This window comes from Amblyraja radiata, chromosome 5 (genome assembly GCF_010909765.2).
Source record: "Amblyraja radiata isolate CabotCenter1 chromosome 5, sAmbRad1.1.pri, whole genome shotgun sequence".
NCBI classification, from domain to species: Eukaryota; Metazoa; Chordata; class Chondrichthyes; order Rajiformes; family Rajidae; genus Amblyraja; species Amblyraja radiata.
In genome coordinates this window covers 5,881,394-5,895,211 of record NC_045960.1, presented here as the reverse complement: position 1 = coordinate 5,895,211, position 13,818 = coordinate 5,881,394, and the positions used below count along the sequence as shown (strand labels likewise).

Sequence of the window (13,818 nt, the reverse complement as noted above, 5' to 3'; positions counted from 1 at the left end):
GGGAAATTGACAGACAATGTTTGGGTTGAAACCCACCTTCAGACTCCAGTGAAGAAATGGGTAACGTTCTGAAGAGGGTCTCGACCCGAAACGTCACCCATTCCTTCTCTCCAGAGATGCTGCCTGAGCCGCTGAGTTGCTCCAGCATTTTGTGTCTATCTTCCATGTAGCTGATCAATCACCACCCCATTTTAATCCAGGTAAGGAATGGGCAGGTGACATTCTGGGTCAGGACCTATTATCAGGCTGGGATCCTGAGATGCCCGGCTGTCCATTCCCCTCCGTAGATGCTGCCTGACCCATTGAGTTCCTCCAGCACAGAGCCAGAGACCTGTGTTCCATCCTGACTACGGGTGCTGTCTGTACCTGTTTGTACGTTCTCCCCGTGACCTGCATGGGTTTTCTCCGGGTCTTCCATATCCCTCCCACACTCCAAAGACGTATAGGTTTGTAGGCTAATTGGCTTTGGTTAAAATTATAAATTGCCCCTATTGTGTGTAGGATAGTATTAGTGTACAGGGTGTGCTGGATCTCTAAACTAAACTAAACTAAACTAAACTAAACTAAACTAAACTAAACTAAACATCCTAAAGACGTGCGGGTTTGTTGGTTAATTGGCCTCTGTAAATTTCCCCCTAGTGCGTAGGGAGTTAATGCAAAAGTGGGATAGCATAGAACCAGTGTGAACGGGTGATCGCTGGTCGACGTGGACTCGGTGGACCGAGGGGTCTGTTTCCATGTCGTGGCGTCTAAACTGTGACCACGTGGGTTTTCTCCGGGTGCTCTGGTTTCCTCCCACATTCCAAAGATGTACAGGTTTGTGGGTTAATTGGCTTCTGTTAGTTGTCCCCGGTGCAGGGTAGAACGAGTGTGCGGGGTGATCGCTGTTCGGCGCGATCTCAGCGGGCCAAAGGTACTAATTCCATGCTGCATCTATAAAAACCTAACTGAAACTAAACAAAAAAACCTTGGTCTTGGCTCCTAGACATTGTGGGCCGAAGGGCCTGTTCTTGTACTGTACTGTTCATTGGTCTATTTTCATTATCCCACTTTCGCATCCATTCCTTACACACTAGGGGCAATTTACGGAGGCCAATTAACCTACAAACCCACAGGTTTTGGAGTATTGTCAGCAGTTTTGGGCCCCATGTTGGAGGAAGGATGTGCTGGCTCTGGAGAGGGTCCAGAGGAGGTTTAGAAGAATGATCCCAGGAATGAGTGGGTTAACCTATGATGAGCGTTTGACGGCACTGGGCCTGTACTCGCTGGAGTTTAGAAGAATCCTGCAGCTGTAACATGTGATGTTATGCTTCTGTCTGCAGGGTAGAGCAGGGCACCCCACGGCAGCCGAGGCTGGTGCCCCAGCAGCCCAGTGTACGGAGCGCAGAGGCGATGGAGCAGGTGAAGCAGCTGAACAAGATGCTGACAGCCAAGGAGTTCCAGGAGAGGATGCGTGGCATTACCGTGCTGTTGCAGCTGTGTGACGGCAACCCAAGGTTGCTCACCTCCAATATAGTGGACGTAAGTCTGCACACTGTCTAGTTCCATGTCATTGGAGGGCAGTCATGGTGGTGCAGTGGTATAGTTGCTGCCTTACAGCCACTGCAGCACCGGAGACCCGGGTTCCATCCCGACTACGGGTGCTGTCATAGAAACATAGAAACATAAAAATTAGGTGCAGGAGTAGGCCATTCGGCCCTTCGAGCCTGCACCGCCATTCAATATGATCATGGCTGATCATCCAACTCAGTATCCCGTACCTGCCTTCTCTCCATACCCTCTGATCCCCTTAGCCACAAGGGCCACATCTAACTCCCTCTTAAATATAGCCAATGAACTGGCCTCGACTACCCTCTGTGGCAGAGAGTTCCAGAGATTCACCACTCTGTGTGAAAAAAGTTCTTCTCATCTCGGTTTTAAAAGATTTCCCCCTTATCCTTAAGCTGTGACCCCTTGTCCTGGACTTCCCCAACATCGGGAGCAATCTTCCTGCATCTAGCCTGTCCAACCCCTTAAGAATTTTGTACATTTCTATAAGATCCCCTCTCAATCTCCTAAATTCTAGAGAGTATAAACCAAGTCTATCCAGTCTTTCTTCATAAGACAGTCCGGACATCCCAGGAATCAGTCTGGTGAACCTTCTCTGCACTCCCTCTATGGCAATAATGTCCTTCCTCAGATTTGGAGACCAAAACTGTACGCAATACTCCAGGTGTGGTCTCACCAAGACCCTGTACAACTGCACCTGAACCGTGACCTGCGTGGGTTTTCTCCGAGATCTTCGGTTTCCTCCCACACTCCAAAGACGTGCAGGTTTGTAGGTTAATTGGCTTGGTAAATGTTAAAATTGTCCCTAGTATAGTGTTAATATGCGGGTATCGCTGGTCGGAGCGGGCCCGGTGGGCTGAAGGGCCTGTTTCCACGCTGTATCTCTAAAACTAAAACACAAGTTGTTTACAAAGAAACATAAAAAATAGGTGCAGGAGTAGGCCATTCGGCCCTTTGAGCCAGCACCGTCATTGAATATGATCATGGCTGATCATCCACAACCAGTACCCCGTTTCTGCTTTTTCCCCATATCCATTGATTCTGTTAGCCCTAAGAGCTAAATCTAACTCTCTCTTGAAAGCATCCAGTGAATTGGCTGGATGAGGCAGAGAATTCCACAGATTCACAATTCTCTGGGCGAAAATGTTTTTCCTCTTCTCACTTTAATATGCCACTGACAACCTCCAGCTGTCCAAATGTTTGCGGTCAGATAGCAGAAAGCACGTCGAACTGTGGAGGAACGATCTACACACTGTACTCCAAGAAGAATAAGCTGTCCAGCAGAGATAGAGAGACTGGAGCAGAGTGAGCACTGGGCCTGTACTGACTGGAGTTTCAGATTAGAGGGGGGGGACATTGAAACTTACCGAATAGTGAAAGGCCTGGATAGAGTGGATGTGGAGAGGATGTTTCCACTAGTGGGAGAGTCTAGGACCAGAGGTCATCGCCTCAGAATTGAAGGACCTTCCTTTAGGGAGGAGATGCGGAGGATTTTCTTTAGTCAGACGGTGGTGAATCTGTGCCATGGAAGGCTGTGGAGGCCAAGTCAATGAATATTGGTAAGGCAGAAATAGATAGATTCTTGATCAGTACAGGTGCCAGGGGTTATGGGGAGAGGAGGGAGAGATAGATCAGCCATGATTGAATGGCGGAGTAGACTTGATGGGCCAAATGGCCTAATTCTGCTCCTATCACTTATGGCCTGGGTTTATCGGTGGCAATTGTTTTCCTTCCCGTGGGCAGTTTTGCCTGCGGTGAACCTGCTAGGGGCCCAGGCATTGGTTTTCTTTACTAGTCCCCACGGATGGAGTGGGAAGCTCCGTGCAGCCACTGTAAAGGGTGTGTGGGGAAGTATAGCTGCCTTAGATCCTGCCTCACTGGACACTCGCTCAGCATTGGAACAATAATCACAATGGAGCAAGTAATTTAACAGTAGTTCACAAATTAACTTTGCTCTTGAAATATCCTCATAAAATGGCAGATAGACACAAAATGCTGGAGTAACTCAGCCGGACAGGCAGCATCTAAATGGCGTCAAGTTGGGAAAAGGGGAAGTACTATGGGATCTGGGGGTCCTTGTACATCAGTCTATGAAAGTAAGCATGCAGGTACAGCAGGCAGTGAAGAAAGCGAATGGCATGTTGGCCTTTATAACAAGAGGAATCGAATATAGGAGCAAAGAGGTCCTTCTGCAGTCGTACAGAGCCCTAGTGAGATCACACCTGGAGTATTGTGTGCAGTTTTGGTCCCCTAATTTGAGGAAGGACATTCTTGCTATTGAGGGAATGCAGCGTAGGTTTACAAGGTTAATTCCCGGGATGGCGGGACTGTCGTATGCTGAGAGAATGGAGCAGCTGGGCTTGTACACTCTGGAGTTTAGAAGGATGAGAGGGTATCTCATTGAAACATATAAGATTGTTAAGGGCTTGGACACGCTGGAGGCTGGAAACATGGTCCCGATGTTGGGGGAGTCCAGAACCAGGGGCCACAGTTTAAGAATAAGGAGTAAGCCATTTAGAACGGAGATGAGGAAACACTTTCTCTCACAGAGAGTGGTGAGTCTGTGGAATTCTCTGCCTCAAAGGGCGGTGGAGGCAGGTTCTCTGGATGCTTTCAAGAGAGAGCTCGATAGGGCTCTTAAAAATAGCAGAGTCAGGTGATATGGGGAGAAGGCAGGAACGGGGTACTGGTTGTGGATGATCAGCCATGATCACATTGAATGGCGGTGCTGGCTCGAAGGGCCAAATGGCCTACTCCTGCACCTATTGTCTATTGAGAGAAGGAATGGGTGACGTTTCGGGTCGAGACCCTTCTCCAGACTGAGAGTCTGGGGAGAGGGGAGGGAGAGATGGCTGCTGCCTTTCAGAGTGTGTCGTACACGCAAGATGCTGGCACGCATGTGCGGAAGTTAACCGTTCCGGACGCTACAGTCTTTTATTAATAATTAATGGTACTGACATTTGGTGAGGGGATGTATGAAGAGAAGGGGGGGGGGGCACAGTGACGCAGAGGTGTAGAGTTGCAGCCTCACAGTGCCAGAGACCCGGTTTGATCTATGGTGCTGTTGTGTATGGAGTTTGCTTGTTCTCCCCGTGACCGCCTGGATTTCGGTTTCCTCCCACACTCCAAAGACGTGCAGGTTAGTAGGTTAATTAGGCTTTGTAAATTGACCCTTGTTTAGTTTAGTTTAGTTTAGAGATACAGCGCTGAAACAGGCCCTTCAGCCCACCGGGTCCACACCGACCAGCGATCCCCGCACACTAACACTACCCTACACCCACTAGAGACATTTATTACATTTACCAAGCCAATTAACCTACAAACCTGCACGTCTTTGGAGTGTGGGAGGAAACCGAAGATCTCGGAGAAAACCCGCGCAGGTCACGGGGAGAACGTACAAACTCCGTACAGACAGCACCCATAGTCGGGATCGAACCTGGGTCTCCGGCGCTGCATTCGCTGTAAGGCAGCAACTCTACCGCTGTGCCCTAAAAAGACTGTGTAAGGAGTGGACGCAAAAGTGGGCTAACATCGAACTAGTGTGAATGGGTGACCGTTGATTGGCATGGACTTGGTGGGCACACTGTATCTCTAAAGAAATATGCAAGGCAATTTTTTTACCGAGGGTAGTGGGTGCCTGGAATGTGCTGTTGGGGAGGGTAGTGGGGGAGGCAGATTAGTAGGTTAATTGGCCCTCTTGTAAAATTGCCCCCTAACGTATCGGAAGTGGACAAGAAAGTGGGGTACCATGGGACTAGTGTGATTGCTGGTCGGCACAGACTAGGTGGGCTGAAGGGCCTGTTTCCGTGCTGTATCTCTACTCTAGAGATAAGGATGGGTTTTGTAAAGGCTGGGTTTTGAGGCACAAGACTTGTGCGAGCTGATGACAGCTATTTAATGTTTCAGATCTTTGATGCCTTCATGCCGCGACTCCAGGATTCCAACAAGAAGGTGAACCAGTTTGCCCTGCAGTCCTTGGCAGCCATCATCCCGGTGCTGAGGGAGGATTTACACCGGGTGCTGCACTCGATGGTCATTATAGTCACCGACAACCTGAACTCCAAGAACATGGGCATTTACACCACGGCCACACGCGTCCTTGATACCCTGATCGAATGTACAGGTAGGGCTCAGCGTGGAAACAGGCCCTTTGGCCCAACTTGCCCACACTGACCAGCATGCCCTATCTACACTAGTCCCACCTGCCTGCGTTTAACCCACATCCATCTAAGTCTTTCCTATCCATGTACCTTTTTTAAAGCCCTGTCCCACTGTACGAGTTCATTCCAAGAGTTTTCCCGAGTTTGCCCTGATTCGAACTCGGAGATTTACGGTAATGGCCGCTCGTCGGTACTCATGTTGTTTCAACATGTTGAAAAATCTTCACGAGTTTTCCCGAGCGTACCTGCCATTAGCGAGTCTTCCCGAGTACCTGCCGTTAGCGTTACAAGCCGCTAAGAGACGTCCCCGAGCTCCGACGTACCCGTTACGTTCATTCTCCGTGCTTACCACGAGTTTGATTTTTTTTAAACTCGTGAGAGCTCTTGGAATGAACTCGTACCGTGGGACAGGGCCATTAGTACATTTTGTAGTTTTGTTTAGAGCACGGAAACAGCCCCTTCGGCCCAACTTGCCCATGCCGACTGACATGCCCCATTTACACTAATCCCACCAGCACGCATTTGACCAATATCCCTCTAAACCTGTCCTATTCATTTACCTGTCGTTATACCGATTTTTGGTTTAGATTCAAAGGCACAGTTTGGAAACAGGCCCTTCGGCCCACCGTGCCACACCGACCAGTGATCACCCCATATACTAATTTTATATACAACATGCAAGGGACAATTTACAGAAGCCAATTCAGCTACAGACCTGCACATCGTTTAGATGTGGAAGGAAACCAGAACACCCGGAGAAACCCCTCGAGGTCACAACTCCGTACAGATAGCATCTGTAGTTGGTCTCTGGTGCTGTAAGGCAGCAACTGTGCTGCCCTACCTGCCTCATCCACCTCCTATGGCAGCTCGTTCCATACACCCACCATCCACTGTGTGAAAAGGTTACCCCTCAGGTTCCTATTAAACCTTTCCCCCCTCTCCTTAAACCTATGTCCTCGGGTTCTTGATACCCCTACTCGGGACTCACGCTGATGTTGATGCCATTGCTAGGTAGGGTTTGAGTCAAACGTGGGCAGGTGGGACTAGTGTAGATGGGGCATTTGGTTAGCATGGAAAATCATATGCTTAGGGATTAAAATTCCCCATTGCCACAGTCACAATAAAAGTTCCTGACATAAGTTAGCATCAAAGTTATTCTTGCCTTCCTTGGGATCTCCTTATAATTGAACAAAAATATTTAATCCATAATTTAAACAACGTGGAGGATTTGGAGTGGGCACAGAAGAGGTTTACCAGCAATAGAGGGTATTAGCTACAAGGAGAAGTGGGATTCCTTAGGCTTAGGAAGTTTGGCATGTCCCTCACAACTCTCACCAACTTCTACAGATGCACCACAGAAAACATAGAAACATAGAGAATAGGTGCAGGAGGAGGCCATTTGGCCCTTCGAGCCAGCTGCCATTCATTGCGATCATGGCTGATCGTCCCCAATCAATAACCCGTGCCTGCCTTCTCCCCATATTCCTTGATTCCACTAGCCCCTAGAGCTCTATCTAACTCTCTCTTAAATCCATCCAGTGACTTGGCCTCCACTGCCCTCTGTGGCAGGGAATTCCACAAATTCACAACTCTCTGGGTGAAAAAGTTTTCTCTCACCTCAGTCTTAAATGGCCTCCCCTTTATTCTAAGACTGTGGCCCGATAAACCATTTAATCAGGATGCATCACAGCACGGTTTGGGAACAGCTCCATCCAAGACCACAAGAAATTACAGCGAATTATGGACGCAGCCCAGACCATCGCACAAACCGACCTCCCTTCCATTGACATCGACCTCCCTTCCATTTACACCTCACGCTGCCTCGGCAAGGCCAGCAGCATAATCAAGGACGAGTCGCACCCTGGCCACTCCCTCTTCTCCTCTCTCCCATCGGGCAAAAGGTACAGAAGTGTGAAAACGCACACCTCCTGATTCAGGTACAGTTTCTTCCCAGCTGTTATCAGGCAACTGAATCATCCTACCACAACCAGAGAGCAGCGCTGAACTACTATCCACCTCATTGGTGACTCTCGGACTATCCTTGATCGGACTTTGCTGGCTTTACCTTGCACTAAACGTTATTCCCTTATCATGTATCTACACACTGTAAATGGCTCGATTGTAATCATGTATTGTCTTTCTGCTGACTGGTTAGCGCGCAACAAAAAGATTTTCACTGTACCTCAGTACATGTGACAATAAACTAAATTGAAATTGAACCATCTTGGATTGTAATCCCTGGAGAGACCGAGGCAGAGGGGAAATCAAAGAAGTTTCTAAAATTATTTGAGGCATCGATTGGCAAGAAAGTCAGAACTTTTTTTCCCCAGGGTGGAAATGTCAAAGACAAGAAGCTTTAAGGTCAGAAGGGGAACGTTTAAAGGAGATGTATGGGGGAAGTTATTTACACAGTGGGTGCCTGGAACAGGCTGCCAGGGGTGGTGGTGGAGGCAGATATGATGGTGGCATTTAAGAGGCTTTTATGGTCTTTCATGGATATGCAGGGAATGGAGGGATATTAATTCCATTTACAGGCAAAGGAGATTAGTTTAATTTGGCATCATGTACAGCACAGACATTGTGGGCTGAAGGGCCTGTTCCTGTGCTGTACTGTTCTATGATATAGCCAGGGGCCTTCTTACCTACTGAATATATTTGCCCATTGAATGATAAGATAAAATGTAACACACCGAATACTCTGCACTCCTGATAGGGTCTCATAAAACCCTCTGTAAAGCTGAATCACAACCTCTCAACATTTGTTTCCAATTACACAAACAATAAACATTCTAGATAGACACAAAATGCTGGAGTAACTCAGTGGGACTGGGGTAACGTCACCCATTCCTTCTATCCAGAGATGCTGCTTGTCCCGCTGAGTTACTCCAGCTTTTTGTGTCTATCTTCAGTGTAAACCAGCATCTGCCGACCCTTCCTCAACACTCACATGCTGTCAGCTCTCCTCATTACTTCACCTGTATACCAGAGGGACAAGAGACTGCAGATGCTGTAATGCTGAGCAAAAGAACAAATAGGTGTTCGAGTTCAACGGGTCAGGCAGCATCTGTGGAGGGAAATTGACAGACAGTGTTTTGGCTCGAAACCCATCTTCAGACTAACGAAGGGTTCCTAGCTAAAGCAGTCTGTATATTTCACTACACAAATACTGCCTGTCACTCTCACTTTCGCTCTCTCACTCTCACTCTCTCCCTCTCTCCCTCTCTCAATAGACAATAGACAATAGGTGCTTCGAGCCAGCACTGCCATTCACTGGGATCATGGCTGATCATCCACAATCAGTACCCCATTCCTGCCTTCTCCCCATATCCCCTGACTCCGCTATCTTTAAGAGCTCTATCTATCTCTCTCTTGAAAGCATCCACAGAATTGGCCTCCACCGCCCTCTGAGGTAGAGAATTCCACAGATTCACAACTCTCTGGGTGGAAACATTTTTCCTCATCTCCGTTCTAAATGGCCTACCCCTTATTCTTAAACTGTGGCCCTTGGTTCTGGACTCCCCCAATATCGGGACCATGTTTCCTGCCTCTTGCGTGTCCAATCCATTAATAATCTTATATGTTTCAATAAGATTCCCTCTCATCCTTCTAAATTAGTGTAAACAAGCCCAGCCGCTCCATTCTATCAACATATGACAGTCCCGCCTTCCCGGGAATTAACCTTGTGAACCTACGCTGCACTCCCTCAATAGTAAGAATGTCCTTCCTTTAATTTGAAGACCAAATCTGCACACAATACTCCAGGTGTGGTCTCACCAGGGCCTTGTACAACTGCAGAAGGACCTCTTTGCTCCTATACTCAACTCCTCTTGTTATGAAGGCCAACATGCCATGAGCTTTCTTCACTGCCTGCTGTACCTGCATGTTTACTTTCAGTGACTGATGTACAAGGACACCCAGATCTCGTTGTACTGCCCCTTGTCCTAACTTGACACCATTCAGATAATAATCTGCCTTCCTGTTCTTGCCACCAAAGTAGATAACTTCACATTTATCCACATTAAACTGCATCTGCCATGCATCCGCCCACTCACCCAACCTGTCCAAGTAACCCTGCATCCTCATAGCATCCTCCTATACAACCATATAACCATATAACAATTACAGCACGGAAACAGGCCATCTCGACCCTTCTAGTCCGTGCCGAACAAGTATTCTCCCCTAGTCCCATATACCTGCGCTCAGACCATAACCCTCCATCCCTTTCCCGTCCATATAACTATCTCCTCACAGTTCACACTGCCACCCAGCTTTGTGTCATCAGCAAATTTGCTAATGTTACTTTTTATCCCTTCATCTAAATCATTAATGTATATTGTAAATAGCTGCGGTCCCAGCACCGAGCCTTGCGGTACCCCACTAGTCACTCCCTGCCATTCTGAAAGGGACCCGTTAATCCCTACTCTTTGTTTCCTGTCTGCCACCCAATTGTCTCCATGTCTCCCTCTCTGTGTCTGTGTTTCCTCCCCTTTCCCCCCCCCCTGCTGATGATGGGTGGTATGGGCCGTGTGCGTGCCTGTGACACTGATTGCCTTTGCTTTTCTCTCTCTGCAAAGACAACCTGCTGCTGCTCCAACCCTTTGCCAGCCGAGTGCAGTTCATCAGTGGCCGGGCGAGGCAGGACATCACGGAGCGACTTGCAGGTAAAGGCAGAGGGGTGGATTCCCTTTATCATGTATCTGTACACTGTGGACGGCTCGATTGTAATCATGTATTGTCTTTCTGCTGACTGGATAGCACGCAACAAAAGCTTTTCACTGTACCTCGGTACACGGGACAATAAACTCGTCAAACTCAGCAGCATCTGTGGAGGGAATGGACAGGCGGACTGCTTTAAGGACAAGCAACCTTTCAGAAACCTGGATGGTTTGGTGGGCCATGTTAGGGAAGAGCATAAGTGAACTGTCAGAAAAGACAGACGATGTTTCGGGCCGGGATCCTCCGGACCTGAAACGTCGCCTGTCCTTTCCCCTTCACAGATGCCGTCTGGATAGCAAGCAGCAGAGAAACTTTTCATTATTTGTTGGTACATGTGTAAATGATAAACTAAACTAAACTACTGGGCTATGGGCGAGTGGGACGAGCTTAGACGGGGCATCTTGATCAGCATGGACAAGTTGGGCCGAAGGGCCTTTCTCCTTGCTCCATGGCTCAATTCTACAATGGTGGGATTTGAACTCATGACTATTAGTGCAACAGTTGAAGTTATCCAAATCAAGAGAGTTTTATTGTCATGTGTCCCAGATAGAACAATGAAATTCTTACTTGCTGCAGCACAACACAATAGGTCAACATAGTACACTGTAAACAATATAATGAACGAGAAGTTTAGTGCGTATATATATTTATATATACGCACACACAAGCACAAATATATATAGATACGTACTTAAACGCACACACACGCACGCGCACACACACACACACTGCAAAAATACACAGCAATGCCCCAGATCTATGTAGTCTGGAGCTTATTTGGAGGTTGTAGTGTTTAACAGCCTGATGGCTGTGGGGAAGCAGCTGTTCCTGTACCTGGACGTTACAGTTTTCAGGCTCCTGTACCTTCTTCCCGATGGCAGGGGTGAGATGAGTGTGTGGCCAGGGTGGTGTGGGTCTCTGAAGATGCTGGCTGCCTTTTTGAGGCAGCGACTCCTGTAGATCCCTTCGATGGCGGGGAGGTCAGTACTCTAATGAGAGACCTAGAAGGATTTGTAGACTTTGTGGCTTACTCTGGGTAAAGCTCCCTTTTGCTATTCAATGACATGTGGGTGGTGGGGTGCTACACTGTTCTATGTTGCTGCGGGCTAGTGTCATATCAGGTGGCGTCTACACAGATAGGAAGAAAGGTGACAGAAACTATGATGGTGGGAGGTGTATGGAACGAGCTGCCAGAGGAGGTGGTTAAGGCAGGTACCATAACATCATTTAAAAGACTTGGACAGGTAGGTACATAGTTAGGAGCGGTTTGAGGGATGTGGACCAAACACAGGCAGGTGGGCCTAGCTTAGATGGAGCATCTTGGCCGGCCTGGATGAATTGGGAAGCACCAGTTTCCATACTCTATGACTCTATGACATCAGTCACGGGGGTCACGGTGGCGCAGCGGTAGAGTTGCTGCCTTACAGCGAATGCAGCGCCGGAGACCCGGTTTCCATCCCGACTATGGGCACTGTCTGTACGGAGTTTGTACGTTCTCCCCGTGACCTGCGTGGGTTTTCTCAGAGATCTTCCCTTTCCTCCCACACTCCAAAGACGTACAGGTTTGTAGGTTAATTGGCTTCGGTAAAAGTAAAAATTGTCCCTAGTGGGTGTAGGATAGTGTTAATGTGCGGGGATCGCTGGTCGGTGCAGACCCGGTGGGTCGAAGGGCCTGTTTCCGCGCTGTATCTCTAAACTAAACTAAACTAAACAGTAGTAAATTAAGGCAGAGAAATATCAGGCCAGATTGACCAATCTAGTTAAACATTTGTTAAAAAAATTCATAAGATCATAAGGTATAAGGTTTTACATGAATGATCCCAGGAATGAGTGGGTTAACCTATGATGAGCGTTTGACGGCACTGGGCCTGTACTCGCTGGAGTTTAGAAGGATGAGGGGGGCCTCATTTAACATTCAGAATAGTGAAAGTCTTGGATAGAGTGGATGTGGAGAGGATGTTTCCACTAGTGGGAGAGTCAGGGACTATAGGTCACAGCCTCAGAACTATCCTAAAGAAATTGCTCCTCATCTTTCTAAATGTACGTCCTTTTATTCTGAGGCTGTGCTGTCTGGTCCTAGACTCTCCCACTAGTGGAAACATCCTCTCCACATCCACTCTATCCAGGCCTTTCACTATTCTGTACCTTTCAATGAGGTACCCCCTCATCCTTCTAAACTCCAGTGAGTACAGGCCCAGTGCCGTCAAACGCTCATCGTAGGTTAACCCACTAATTCCTGGGATCATTCTTGTAAACGGACTCTGGACCCTCTCCAGAGCCAGCATATCCTTCCTCGGATATGGTGCCCGTTGGCATCTTGTTGGGTTGAGTAGGTTCTTGCATGTTACTGCGCGCTCCCCTGAGCTCTCTTTCTTCTGTCTCGCCCCCAGTGCTGGTGCTGTCTGTGTACCGCCGGAAGCCCCAGGCCGTGGAGCGGCACGTTCTGCCCGTGCTCTGGTACCTGCTGGGCAACATGACTGGCAACGGCGTGATCAAAGGCGGCAGCGGCAACATGCGGGCAGCCACTGCCAGGCTGGCCAAAGCTCTGCATCAGGAGATGGGCACGGGACTCCAGGAGTACGCACAGAGCCAGCCCGCCCACGTCACCAAAACACTCCGCCACTTCACCGAGAAGGAACTTTAATCCTCACAGGACAACTCGTCTCCGGTTTACAGATTCACCAGCAAGGAGCAGTCGGAGAAAGTGAAGCCATCATTCGAAACATTGCCTTTCCCCTGAGCACTGATTTTTGCAAAAGCATATTCTGTCCCAACAATGCTTCACTATCCACCTCCCCTCCCATCTTCCCCTCTCCACTTCCCCTCCTCCCCTCCCCCCACCCCACCCATTCCTTAACCCCCTCCCCACACCACCTCCCATCCACCCCATCCAATCCCATCCCACCACACCCCTCCCCATCCCTCCCTTCCCCTCCCCTCCTACCCTCCAATTCCCATCCCATCCCACCCCTCTCCCCCCCCTTCCCCTCCCCTCCCCTCACCACCTTCCCTCTCCTCCTCACCTCTCCGCCACTCCCCACCCACCCACCACACCACACCACACTCCCTCCATTCTTCCACTCCACTCCCCATCCCAATCCTCCCCCACCACCTCCCCTGCACCCCATCTCACCACACAGCACCCCTCCCTCCCCCTCCCCACACCACCTCCCCTCCCCTCCTCATCCCACCCCCTCCCCACACCACCTCCCCTCCACGTCCCATCCCTCCTCACCCCACCCCTCCCCTCCACACTGCACCCCTTCCCTCTGCACCCCGCCACACCTCACCCACTCGCACCCAGACACACATACACCTCTTAAATATCTACCCCATCACACACACACACACACACACACACACACACACACACACACACACACACACACACACA

At 49.1% G+C, this 13,818-nt stretch overlaps 1 protein-coding gene across 1 annotated transcript in view; it reads left to right on the top strand.

Moving 5' to 3' along the window:
* The window catches only part of togaram2 (TOG array regulator of axonemal microtubules 2), an 81,883-nt gene extending 68,622 nt beyond the window's left edge, over window positions 1–13,261 (top strand). The window contains exons 19-22 of the mRNA XM_033020478.1: window positions 1,323–1,521; window positions 5,455–5,671; window positions 10,283–10,369; window positions 12,815–13,261. Of these exons, the coding sequence (XP_032876369.1) occupies window positions 1,323–1,521; window positions 5,455–5,671; window positions 10,283–10,369; window positions 12,815–13,068 (757 nt within the window). The 3' untranslated portion in view covers window positions 13,069–13,261. The remainder of the gene's footprint in view (window positions 1–1,322; window positions 1,522–5,454; window positions 5,672–10,282; window positions 10,370–12,814) is intronic.
* The last annotated feature ends 557 nt before the right edge of the window (window positions 13,262–13,818 follow it).